General features: G+C 34.8%; 1 protein-coding gene across 1 annotated transcript in view; it reads right to left on the bottom strand.

The window, feature by feature from the left end:
• Window positions 1-8,429: 8,429 nt before the first annotated feature.
• CHIC2 (cysteine rich hydrophobic domain 2) overlaps window positions 8,430-13,381 on the bottom strand; it is a gene marked incomplete at its 5' end in the record, with an annotated part of 16,945 nt that continues 11,993 nt past the window's right edge. Inside the window, 3 exons of the mRNA XM_010177593.1 lie at window positions 8,430-8,480; window positions 11,466-11,525; window positions 11,692-11,748. Coding sequence (XP_010175895.1) covers window positions 8,430-8,480; window positions 11,466-11,525; window positions 11,692-11,748 — 168 coding nt within the window. The remainder of the gene's footprint in view (window positions 8,481-11,465; window positions 11,526-11,691; window positions 11,749-13,381) is intronic.

The raw sequence follows: 13,381 nt of genomic DNA, 5'->3' as shown, positions 1-13,381 counted from the left end.
CGGGCCCGCAGCGAGTGGGTGGTCCGGACGGATGGAGCGCGGGTCTCTCCCCGCTGCCCCTGCGCCGGCCCGAGCCCGCTGCCGCAGCTGGGCCAAAGACAGCCCGCAGACCCAGCTCGGCACATTTCTTCATTTCTCACTTGAGTGCCCTTCTTTAGTTCCCTTTCAACTGCCCACTTTATATCGGCTTCATTACACCACCGCTCCATTTGTAATGTAAATCGGGAAACTCAGGGAAGTTTTTCTTTTGGCCTTGTCTACGGAAGAATACCGAGAGGTATTCAAAACGTATTAACACAAATCAATGGCACCAATAAAAGCAAAATCTCCTTAGCAACATAATCTTGATTGCAAAAGGAGAACTGAGAGCATTTAGCAGAACAGTGGCCCACATGGAATACGCATTTGTCTAGAAGAATGCAGCACAAAGCCTAAAAAGAGAGATGCTGAAAAAATCCAAAATTAACTCACACTGAACAGTTACTCTTTTTTTCAAAAGTACACAATTGGCTACATTAAATCTATCGTGCGCTTTCCTGCTCAGCAACATTGTATCATACCGCTTTGCAAACCCAAATTACAACACCCCGAATGCTTCACAGCCCTACCAGGAGCGCTCCTCCCCGCGCACACACACTTTATTTTCTCTACGTGCACATGTGTAACACGCACACACGCATATATATTACATACATTATACACATACACATTATAAAGAGGCTGTGAAGGTTTACACACCAGAGTAACCAAAGAGCTGTGAATGTTTCAAAGAAATAAAAAAAAAAAGCTGGCTGGTGAAAACGAAGACTGTCCCAAGAGCACCGGAGAGCCCAGGATTCTTTTATCTCCATAAGGCTCAGGTTTGCCAGCATTTCATATCTGACAGTCTTAAAAACACGTGAATGAGATGGGAATGATTACTTTCTGAATAAATGGTGTCTGTCTTAACCAGATGGAAAGTATATATTGTTTGAGTGCACTAGTTTATTAAAAAAAAAAAAAGTGTACAAACAGCTGCAACATTACTATTCAGCCCTAACAGTAACACGTATAATAAATCCTCCTACCATTAGGGCTTGAAAACTTTAAAGCACTCCAAATGCAGACTTAATGAAAAGCCAGTCTGAAACACTTAAGGCAGGCAATGCCTCTAAATTTGGTAACTCTAGTTCTAGAGTCACTTAAATTACTCAAAAGCATTTTCTCTTTTTTTTTTCTTTTTTTTTTTTTTCCCCCCTAACTTAGACTAAAAGTATCAGCTGGAAATTAAGAGACCATTGTATCCCACAGAAAACGTTTCTGGGGTTTTTCTTTCTTTTTCTTCCCCTTCCTACCACCCCCCAACACACTGGATAGATGAAAAACAGTCAGGCTTAGTAGACAGGTTAACAATTATTTTATTAGTTTACAATACATACAACTTAAGAAATGCTTTAAAAAAATTTATATTGGAGTCCGTTTCAATTCTGGGTCAGGTCAGGAAAAAACAATGCTGATGTATTAAATAATATTCTATAATTCAACAATAGATTAACTTCAGTAATTTAGCAGACATGGTTAAATACTCTCAAATATGCATATTTACAATTGTGCAGCCTAAAAAAAAATAAAATACAAAAAAATTCTTTTTCTTCCTGTCTTCTCTCCCAAAGCCGTGTGCCCTGTGAACACAGTACTGGCCGCTAAGCTTTCAGTCTCTCACCCAGACTTAAGATATTTGAAGAGGAATGATACAATAGTGGAAATCACAGCAACCCTATCTTTCTAGACCCCACGAGAGGAGATGCCCAACAGGCAAAACTACCAAGTCTCTACGTAAATAGCAGCTTCCTTAATATCCAGTTCTAGGTTAAATTATTGCTTATGCATTTTCTGCCTGAAATGGATTTTTCATAGTCCAAAATCCTGGTTTTTAAGTTTGTCTTCTTGAAAGGTAACAACCCTTCAGTGACTTACTTACCATTACTGCTTTCTGTAACAGGTTTTTCCTAAACACATACAATCGGATGCAATTCTCTGCAAATTCTCTTAAAGTAACATGAATTACACAGGGCTCATTTAGCACACAACATTTAGGCACTGCTTTGTAGTTTACGGTTCTCTTTAAAATTTATGTTTGGAATCAGTTTCGTATTCTGACTGCCATGCTCAGTCTTTTAGGGAAACAAGAATCTCAGTTACACTTTTCAAACCAAGAACTACTCTGCGTTCCTTGTTATCTCACTGAACCAAACAGCTCATTGACAATATTAACAAGCATGTACACTGCATATCCTAACGAGTTAGAAAGCCTGCTGCAAGCACACAAGGATCAGAGATAAACATTTAGAGTGGATGAGTGAGATATTTACTTTGGTACAATTAAATCAGTTAAAACAGAGCCATTAAAAATATCAGCTATATTGCATCAGGATATCTGACTTAAAAAAAAAAAATAAAATTAAATAAATGTAATTTTAAGAATGGATACACAAACCCAAAACACTGTAACAGAAAAAATATTTAGCCAACTACCAAGTCTAGGTTTCAACACGAGGCAAAGTAACTTTCAGTGATGAAGTTATAAATGGGGTGGGGGGGAAAGCATGTTTCAATAAACATTATAAAATGTACTATCTGCCCTCCAAAAGTGAGCATTTGTCAATGGTTCCCTTCTCCATAAATGCTACACCTAACTACAAAAGTCTATCTGACTCACCTGAACTTGAATTACCCTAACTGCATCCTACTCCTGGGCCTTAGATACACTGTCACATGACAGGAGCTGACTGGACAAGTCAAGAATTTTCTTTGGAAACAACGAGCCCTGCGTTACAGGCTCCAGCTTAGGAAAAGACTGTTCTGTATTCGTGTAGCTCTCATCAGCGACTCCTTTTTGGTCTGGGTATTTTAAACTAAGAGATGCTGAGTTTTGAAGCAAGCTTACATCAAAATCTGCATAATAGCAGAATTGTCTATTAATTAGGGTATAACAAAAATAAATTAATAACACACTTGTTAAAAAAATGTAATAGAATTAAGACAGTCTACATAATTACTGAAACAGACTGCTAGCTTTTACTTAACTTTTATTACTCGATACCATTTCATACAGTTTAAAACTATTTCCATCACACTCAGATAATTCCAAACCTAATCCTCAAATTCAATCTTTAGGGTGTTGCTTCTCCTAATTCCTATGTTTCACCCTTTGCCTCACTAAATCTTTCCTAACGGTCTGTTGTATTCTAAGGAGTCAAGTATTTACGAATCTTTTTTCAAGAAAAGAAATCTTAATGAAATGTTAATGAGTTAAATGAAGTAGAAGATTTTTTTTAAAGGATATCTTCCATGAAAACAATAAAATTTAGTTTATAAAAGATGTATAATCCAAGTGTCACATGGTGGAAATACACACACCAGCACAAGTGTCAACATAGGAAGTTTCATGCAAGGACCATTTGGGTTTTTTTTAATTTTCAAAAATAGTCTCTAATTCAGCCCATGCTGACAGAAACACCAGTGTGCAAAAAGATGAAGTTCAAAAATTAATGAACTGCAAAATACTGTTTCCAACAAAACAACCTAAATGGTTACTTGTAACTAATGAAAAATAAATGCATGATGTTTTCAGCAGTGAAACTTTTGCTTCTAGAGTACTTGCCCCCTTGAAAATTTTCAACTTCCTTCAGAAGAATGATTATTATTTTCTCATTATACCAGTATTCCCTGACTCACCCAGCCGACAGAGCGAACTTTAAAAAGAATAAACACAGGAATTAAGAAGGTAGCACCATTAGAAATAATCACTCTATCCAAATCAGCAAAAAACTTAATTTATCTTTATCCAACATACTTTGACATTCAGCAGCCTAATAATACAAGGTAAAGGGAGCTCTCACAGCTGTATATTGATAACATTCATAATGGTCATGCATATTACAATCAGAAGTTTTCTAGGGTGCCATTTGCAAAAGAAGTCTTCTGGCATTCAGCTCATTAACTCCATTTTCATATTTCCTATTAGTCCCTGAGAATTAATAGTTCTACCTACAATATGGCTATTAAAGGCATTGTAACAATTGTACACTTAGCTGTTTGTGATGGAAATGCAACGCGGCTTTAGGGAGAAGCAGCACAGAAATTACAGCAAATTAGCGGTGATGAATACAGATCTTATTTCTAAAATGCTTTCCTTTCATAAGCAAGGTTGCTGAAGAGCAACATAAGTTATTTTAGTTGCAGATACAAAACCAGCCAGCATTACTTACCCTTAATAAGTCGCTACTATGAATCCGAGACATTTGGGGTTCTGAGACCTCTCTAATTGAGCATTTCCTTTTCAGAAAATCATCTGGATTTTGACCTAATGTAGGGTCATCATCATCCTTCTTTTAATTACTCAACAGCAGTGCTGGGAGAACTTAAAGAACCAGGGATTTTCTTTGCTTAACAAGTCTTTTGCCTCTTCAATTAAAGTGATCTCTTTAAATTGTTCAGAATTCAAATGGGGTTTTTTGGTGGACAATTTGCATTATTACCAGCTGCTCAAAAACCATAAGCTAGGGCTCCCAAAACAAGGGGACCGATTTAAAATTAAGACTTTGGGGTGGGGGCTGGACAGAAGGGAATAAAGACAAGTTCTTTTTCTTTGCCTTCTGGCTTCTAAGCAGTTACAGATTGCATTTTAAAGCTCTCCCCTGCAACCTTCAGGGCTAAATAATGACTTTTAGGAAAAAAAAAAAAAAAGAAAATCGACTTTTAAGTGAGCATATATATTGGAGATAGGGTATTACATTTAAATACCATAGTCTTAAGATTTACAAAAAAGTACCACTTAAATTGATTTAGAGATTACAATTTACATTTAAGTACTGTAAAAAGTTTTTACAATCTACTCTACTTGGTTTTCAGTTACCATGGGAAACTTAGATTTGCCATGGACAATTTTGGATTTGCATACATAGTTTATTAAAATTACTCTTGCTGAGCCATTACAAAAAATTTACTGACTTTGTATAACCTATCTCCATAACCTATTTCCAATGAAGTTTGCCAATCCCAGTATAAACTTCCAGTCATAGCTATTTAACAACAGATGAGCTCTACAGAATTCCTCACATAGGGTCAGACAGAAAGCCTTTCTCCCTCAGGACTTATTTCTACCCATCACTAAAAGTTTAAAAATACTTTATTTTGATTATATTACAGTAAGAAAGACATCTTTATTGGCCAGTTAAAGGCCACTACACCTAAAAATACTAATTAGCCTTCACAGGGAGTCATTGATGCCTTTACGATTAGTTTTTCAAGCTAAAGGTGAAACAGACACAATTAGCATCATTTGTTAAATGATTAATATCAAGTGGGTACCTAACTCTTACTATTCAAGGAAATTGGAAATAGGTAAGATTATTTGTAGTAACTGCTGAGTTGCAAGAAGCTGAACAAATTAGTACAAGTTTAATACCTATTTTTGCAAAGGGTAGGCTAATATATATGAATATAGCTTCTGGTCTGCTCAAACTGTTGCAACTTCATCCTTTGCTAATTAGACAAAAAAAAAAAAAAAGTAACATTTGTATTCTCACTAGCTCACAAAATAAATAGATTTAGTATTTTAGAAACAATATCAAAGGAAAATCCTGATGACTGCTGCAGGCATTAAATAGTTGATTCATGTTCCTGCCATGTTCAATTTCTTTCACTGTAATTGCAATAAATTCAAAGGGACTGTATGAAAATGTTTTAGAGCCTTCTTACTACGTGAGTGTAGTACCTCATCAGGAGAATAACACTTTTGAGCAAAACTCACGTATACATAAACACAGCTTCTCAAGTCTTCTCCTGGTTGTATTTTAAGTCAGAGACATTGTTTTAATAAAATACCAGAAATGCAAATAAGATGCAATTAGCCTGGCCTCCTTACTAAGGAATTTAACTTTTTATTTGCCCAGAGCTCTACTTTGGACCCATCTCTGCTCACCAAGCAGATGACTGCAGAGGCACCTAAAAGTAGACAAGATCTTAACCAGCACTACTGCTTATGTGGAAGCTTCACTAACAAGACACTCCTTGTAAACCTGTAAGCCACGATCTATTCACTGCTCTAGTTTCAGCACACATTGTGGTCAAATTAGTTTTACTGTAGGTAGGTTTGGACGCTGCTGGCAAGGTAGTTGTGGTGTCACAGAATGTAGTATGGAAAGTTTGGGTAGTAAACTAAGGTGAATAGCTCAGGCTGAATGTGATGCTGCTATGAACTGCCAGTGAAAAACTGCATCCATGAGACAAACCTACCTACACAGTCAGCTCAGAATTTTGATAATAAAATCTAGGTCTTGTATGATTCAATATTCATTTTATTGAAAACTGACACTTGAAGAAATCAACATGTATTTCTGGTCATCAGTATTTATCACCAGTTATCATTTCTGTTCGATTCCAACCTCTCCCCTGCACCTCCAACCTCAGCCACTATCAATGTTAGGTGCCCAGCCTCCCACACAGGCTGATACTGGTCTGAGATTGTAACTAACACTTCTGGGTGACAGGAGGAGTGCTGCAGACCCAGATTTGTACTAAAGAGGCTGAAACTGAATTTTTAAATTATAACCAGTTACTTTGTAGAGAAACCGTTGTAGGACCCAGAAGACTGAGGCAACATAAAACTGGTATTTGTTAATGAAAAATCACATTCTGTCAAGTCAGAGAAACACACTTGTAGGCCTGTATGAAAAGCATAGCTGAGCTATTTTCAAAGTAAACAGCAGTTAGGAATCCGAAGACAAACGCTGAGCAGAGGATGAGTTTTGGGAACAGATACAGAAGGGTTAGATTTAAGAAAACTTAAAACTTTCTAGACCACTCTCACTATCAACAATTTAGGAATATAATACTGGAGAATATTTTACAGAGAATAAATCTTTTGAAGACATAGAAAAATAGTTCACAGCATCAAGGTACCTGTAATATATTACCTTGAAATAAAACTTGTATTTAAAAGATTAAAAAGAGAAGATTATTCTTGTAGTGGTATCAACTTTTCATTCATAGAAATAGTACGCAGAGTATACCTGTTTTTTCATATATTCACATTATTGCTTGCTACCACAACTGTACAAAGAACATATTCTTAACTTACATTGATGTTCACGTACAGTAATTTTAGATACCTAAAGCAAATTTTTAAATGATTGAGTTGCAATTAAAAAAAAATGTGTAAAGATATGTACAACTAAGATAAAAGTAGAAGAAAAGAAATACACTGGCCTGACCCAAGCATACATCATATATCCAGTTAAAAAAAAGTCTCATACTTGTGCAGAAAATAAGCTTTGTAAACCAAAATGAGCAGAAGCAAGGGTGTAATAAATAATTATCTAACACACTTAAACTTACACTGTTGCCCAGTGTACCCTGCTTTGATTATTTTTAATACACAGCATCTGCATCTGGAACTGTACTGCTCAAGATTTCTTCGATTATCTTTTTTTCTGCCTGTGTGCCTTTGAAAGAACAACAACAACAACGAAAAAAAAACCCTGAAAGGTCCTCTTGGACAGTAAGTTTTAGTAAAACAAGTCTTTCTGAACCCCTGTGTACAGGATCTGGTAAACAGTAGGAATAAAGCTGATACATGGCATTAGCCTGAACTAAACCAGCTACATTACAAACTGCAATGCTAATATATTTTTGTGATCTTGAGCTCTACTCATTAGATGCATGCAATTCTCTGAGCAATTCTTCTAGTATGAGTAAAATAATTATATTTTGCTGCCTTTTTTTTTTTTAACCTTTAAATTAGAACTTTTTCAGAACCAGCTGACAGAACTTCTTCATGAAAAGCACAGAGATTTCTACTAATGCAATGACATTTGGTTTCCAAAAGTACAGTTTCAAAAAGAACTTTATCTCCTTCTTTTGTTGGAAGAGGCTAGCCAATATCCCAAAAAGAAATAAAAATATTTACAATTGACTAGTCACTGACAAAAGTTTAGGAAGATCTTGGAAGGTAGTTCAGCACATAAATGAATGCTTAAAAGGACTTACACAACATACAGTCAATCAGTTGTGTCATTCTGGGATAAAAAAATACCTGCTCACTTGTATACCATTTTCAGCTGTGTATTTATAGTAATATATATATGTACACACGCGCGCGCACACATATAAAAGACTCTTTGAAAATCAAGATACATTAATAAACAGAAGTAGTAAAAGTAACAATAACTTAAGTAGTAGTTAACATTTGTGTGAAATGACTTTGCAGAGTTTGACCAAATGCACTTAGAACATGCTCTTATTTAAAAAAAACAAAACAAAACAAAACAAAACGAAAACACCACAAGAGTCTGTAGAACCAATGCTATGTCACCACCAGGAGAGCACCAAGCAAGGCACCATTGGAAAGACAACATACTTTAATAAGTCTCTAAATAAATCAAATACTAATCTGGTCGAAAAATCGGTGTCTTTGGTAAAAACTCTATAAGGATGACCTGTATAAAAAGAAAACAAATATATATTACATGGAAGTTGGCAGCAATCCTATGATCTATCACAATAACAACTCACATGTTTAGGCTTTTTTTGTTTGGTTTTGGTTGGTTGTTTTTTTAAAAATACATTAAGTTGTGATGACAATCAAAGACTATAATGCTTTTCTTAGGGAGGAGACCATTAGAAAAGTCATGTTTGATATAATTGTTTTGGGGTAGAAAACCAAAATTTTCAAAGAATCAAATTCAATGGGAAAAGTTTGTCTACCAATACCGAACACAACCAAACAAACTTAAATAAGTTACTGATTACTTATTCTTTAACAATTCATTTACTTTATTAGGAAAAAAATTATGAAAGAGATAAACATATTCATTAAAAAAAAACAGAGAAGGCACAATATATGCAAAGTTAATCTTCAATTACACGTGCAATTCCTTTTACTTCAAAATTTTTTCCTCTTAATATAGGATTCTAAATCATGTTTATAGTTCAAAACTTGTACAGAGAGGTGTATCAACCTTTGCAAAGTTCCCATATCTAACAAATCTGCAAGTAGTTAACAAGAAACTTGACTAATGCTTTTGCATTATTATTCTTATGGTCCCAATACAAATTTAAACTATGTGTTTCTGAGCTACATACACATGATAGGGTACACTGCAGTATACAATCCAAGTATTCATCCTACTTCAAATAGAAAGCTTAAAGAAAACATTCACTTGTGCATTTTCTTTCTTCAGAGAGGCATAATACATCAGCATGACTGTATTCATAAACAAATAAATGTATCTGGTAACATAACTAAGGATTTTATTTACTTGCAAGGGGAGCTTGCCTTTCTAAGAAGTTCATAAAGAATTTCTAAATGTTTTTGATCATAAAGGAGAACACAACTTGTCTGCTTAGACAGTAAATACTTTATCTCTGACAGCATACTGAACATCAGAAAAGAAGTAAGTTTCTGATTTTATTTCTAAGGCAAACAGTTTTGAAATAATTAATACCAAAATCAGGTGTCTAAGTTTATTTTTGAAGATATTAAAAAGTGACTTATTTTCAGAAGTGATGCAAACTGCTCAAAATCCATTGATCACTGACATGAGTCAACCACTGGATGCTTCAGAAGTATCAGGGTTTCTGATATTTAGGCAAGGTTCCAAAAAGGGAGCAAGAAGTAAAGCTGGAACACTGTGTTTATGCCAAAGGTCTAAGACTATCTTGTCTTTATTTATTTAATTTAGCATCTACAACAGTGGATTTAGAAGTTCAAGTTGGCAAAGCATCAAGTTTTGGGTACAACAGTCTAATTAAAATCATCTGCTTTGAAAAAAATTGAGGATAAGTGTTTACTACTTAAAATTAAATCATGAATACAACATTAAGTTCAGTTTTTAAGACACTAGGAAATCAGTTCACTGAAAATGAGAAAATAGTACAGAGAAGTTTTGTAAAAATTTTCTCATTAAATATATCCAGAGATAATATATTAGACATTTCATAAATTGAAAATTAAATCTTTGATCTTTATCCAGCAGAACTATATGCCCATGCTTACATATTATTAATGTAAACAGGTCAACTGATTTTAAATTGTATTTAATAGAATGAATGTTCATCTGTAAATGTTGTTGGGCCACAGTATTTACAAATTAGCATTGTATGTGGTTTGTTTCAATTGCATCTGCAAAACATAGGACATGACATTGCTTTCCTGTAGAAAAAATAAATTTTCAGTGAAATAAAACCCCCTTCATTTAGGTAAAACTCAAAGCTACTTTCTGAAATTTACTTTATTTCATTTTCAGCCACATCGCATACATCTAAACAAAAAGATTTTGTAGAACAGATGTTAGAAAAAGTGGAACTTACTCAGTAGACTGAACAGAGCCATTCTGGGAAAAAAAACAAAAACAAACAAACAAACAAAAAAAAAAAACCCAAACCAAAACTAGATTTTAAAGATCTTATGCTTCAGGCTAGAAATAAGATCTAATGTAGAAACAGGCAAAAGAGGAAGACCTAAAGAAGAAGAGTCTTTTAATAGAGCTTTTGGCTATTTAATAACTTTTAAAATACTTTATATGCATGATAACTTTGTTGTTTCAAGAACAGACAAAGTAAGAAAGATCACAGATAAGTTAGAACTAATACAGTAGATATTTCTCAAAGGCTAATCTTTATTTTTAAAAAGTTAACCCTTCCTCTCGCCTGCTTCCTAGACCATTAAAAGAAATGATGCAAATTCTGGCCTTTCTTACGTTTTAGCAGCTTAATTTTATCCTGTTCTATGTACCTCCAACATATTTTGAAAATGGATATAAAAACAGCATCAAAAGAGAGCAAGAAGGTTGCAAGCTCACCAAACTGAAATCCCACATTGGACATCGTTCATTTTAAACCACATGTATCTTCTCACTGTATATTTCCAAGAAGGGCTCATGGAGTCTCAGCCAAAGACTGAATTAAAACTCCAGAGGTCGACTTAAAAATATTTTAGTGACACCAATTGGAGATAAAGATACTTTCAAGACAGTGGAGGTAAGGGGCAGTTAAAATCTAAAAAGGGTAAAGGTTTCTTAAGCTCCAACAGCTTAGTTGAAAGGCCTTCTTCCATACTTTTAGCCTTGATTAGCATTATATAAAACAGCCATATCTGACTTGCTGCGTAACCAAAGTTGTGGTTATTCTTTATACAGCATCTAAAATTTCACACTCCATCAGCACATGTTCAAGCTATTTTATCTTGGCAATTAATTTATTATTTTTCAGAACACAGTGAAGCCTTGTTTTCAAGTCATTCATAACTTTATAAATCAGTCCTGCACATGAAACCATGCATCTGTGAACCGTAGAAAATCCTTGCACTCAGGCGATTAAGCTCCTGACACCTTTACTGATTAATAATCATGAAAAGAATAAGATCAGAAGCAAAATAAATGATCATTTAATAGAGAAACTCACAAAACAGCCCTTTAACTTACATATTCCATCATGTTATTCGTTTCACATTTCCTTTTGCTTAGTCTCCAATGCAAGCACAGCTAGACAAGGAGGAAAGAAAAAGAAGAAAAATGAGCTGTATTTTATTGCAGCACACAGACTAGCCCATTTGTCCACCTTTCATATTTTTCGTTCAACAAAAGCATCTGTTTCCATACTGTGCAATTCAAACTCCAACAGTACGAAGCTGCTCCCTGCGGCACTCACCTTGTGGTATAACCTATTGTTTTCCCATTCTAATAACTTCTCAATCGATCTTCGTGTCTGGAAGACAAATGAGAAAGATTTTTACTCTTGACTGGTTTTAGAAAAACTTTGTTTTGCAGCTGCTTTTGTGTGAAAAAGAGAGAGGTACAGGACAGTGACTGAGTACAGGGTGGTCTGTAGTACTACCAAAACTTCTCTGGTATTAAATAGTAACTAGAACAGAAATAACTTTTTATGACACCAAAATAACTATCTTCAACCATTTTTTTAACAAAAACTGCCCATATATATGCTTTCTCATTCTTATAGCAGTTGTAACTTTAAAACCACAGAAAATCTGAAGTGATCTAAGTATAAAAGCAGGAACACTGCTCCTCCAGTATCAGTGGTTTAAATGCACTGCTTCTAAGAAGGCTGGCATCTAAACTGCCAAATGTTGCAATCTATTTTGCAATGCTGTAAGTCAAGAACAAATATGCAATACTCTAACCAAGAGAGAAATTTTTGTTACTTTTATATCCAGATTTTAGAGACTGAAAACCAAATCTAGGAAGTCACAGTAAATTGCACAAATGAATATTACTAAAATCTGTGATTTATATGAAAAGCAAACCCAGTATTTAGAATTCTAAAGCAAAGTTTTACTGCCTATGGTGTCCACATTTGACACACTTCAGACAGAGAAACATGAAAGCTGTTCTGCACAGCTGTTTAAGACTATGCATGCTAGTATTAAACGATTCTGTGCTTTAAAGTTTCACAGCATTTTGAATATAATTATTCAGTTATATTTACATTGGAGAAATACATTCTGACATGGTCATTTGACTGCCAGAATATATACTGCTTAGCTCTAAATGGGATTTGCTACTGACTATGAATAAAAAGAGGATAATTCATGGTGCCAGGTGTTAAGATGAGACCAACAGAGCTGCAGGTGCAAAAGGACGGAGCAATGACAAGGATCAAATACAACTTAGCGCAGCTGCAGCTTCCTTACAAGGCAGAGAGGGGTGAGGGGAAGGGATGAGAAAAGCATCTTGCTGTTATTACTACAAAATACAAGTACTGTAAATGAACCTTAACAAATCAAACTAAATGCTGTCTCAAGAAACAAGAACGTCTGAGTAAAATAAAAATTAGACAGCAAATTATTCATTTCCCACTAAATATTAACATCTTAGTTGTCAAACATCAGTTTCTTTCTAGTTTCATAGCAAAGCACTTGTGAGGAAACACTTCTAAGCATGTACCGTGGTCGTCACATGATTAAAAATTAGATCACTGCTATCTATGGGCAATCATTACACTGAATTTTTATTATATTTTATTTTTAAAAGAACAAGTCAAGGAATTATCAGAAGGTGGATGTGCCAGTGACTAATTCATCACATCAGTTGGGGAATTGAGTATTTTTGGGGTTATTGTTATTATTATGTTTTTAAAGACAGTGCCCTTTAACAATAATCAGTAGACCTCACTTGTTTCTTTGTAAAGATAGCCTTTTAGAGTCTGCTCTCCTTTTAAATGAAAATAGGGCAGCAGTTATGGTCACACTTTTGTTAATTTAGTTGCCAGTCAGCTCCAAATCAAAAGAAAATAAGGCTGCAGAGTGTAATTAACATTCAGTTCAGTCGTTTTGTCCCTTGTCTAGCCCCCAAGCTTTGTTAAAATTGCCATCTGAATGCTG

Source organism: Antrostomus carolinensis, unplaced genomic scaffold (genome assembly GCF_000700745.2).
Source record: "Antrostomus carolinensis isolate BGI_N321 unplaced genomic scaffold, ASM70074v2 scaffold45031, whole genome shotgun sequence".
NCBI classification, from domain to species: Eukaryota; Metazoa; Chordata; class Aves; order Caprimulgiformes; family Caprimulgidae; genus Antrostomus; species Antrostomus carolinensis.
The sequence above is the reverse complement of the archived record's forward strand: the minus strand, read 5'-3'. Positions and strand labels throughout refer to the sequence as shown.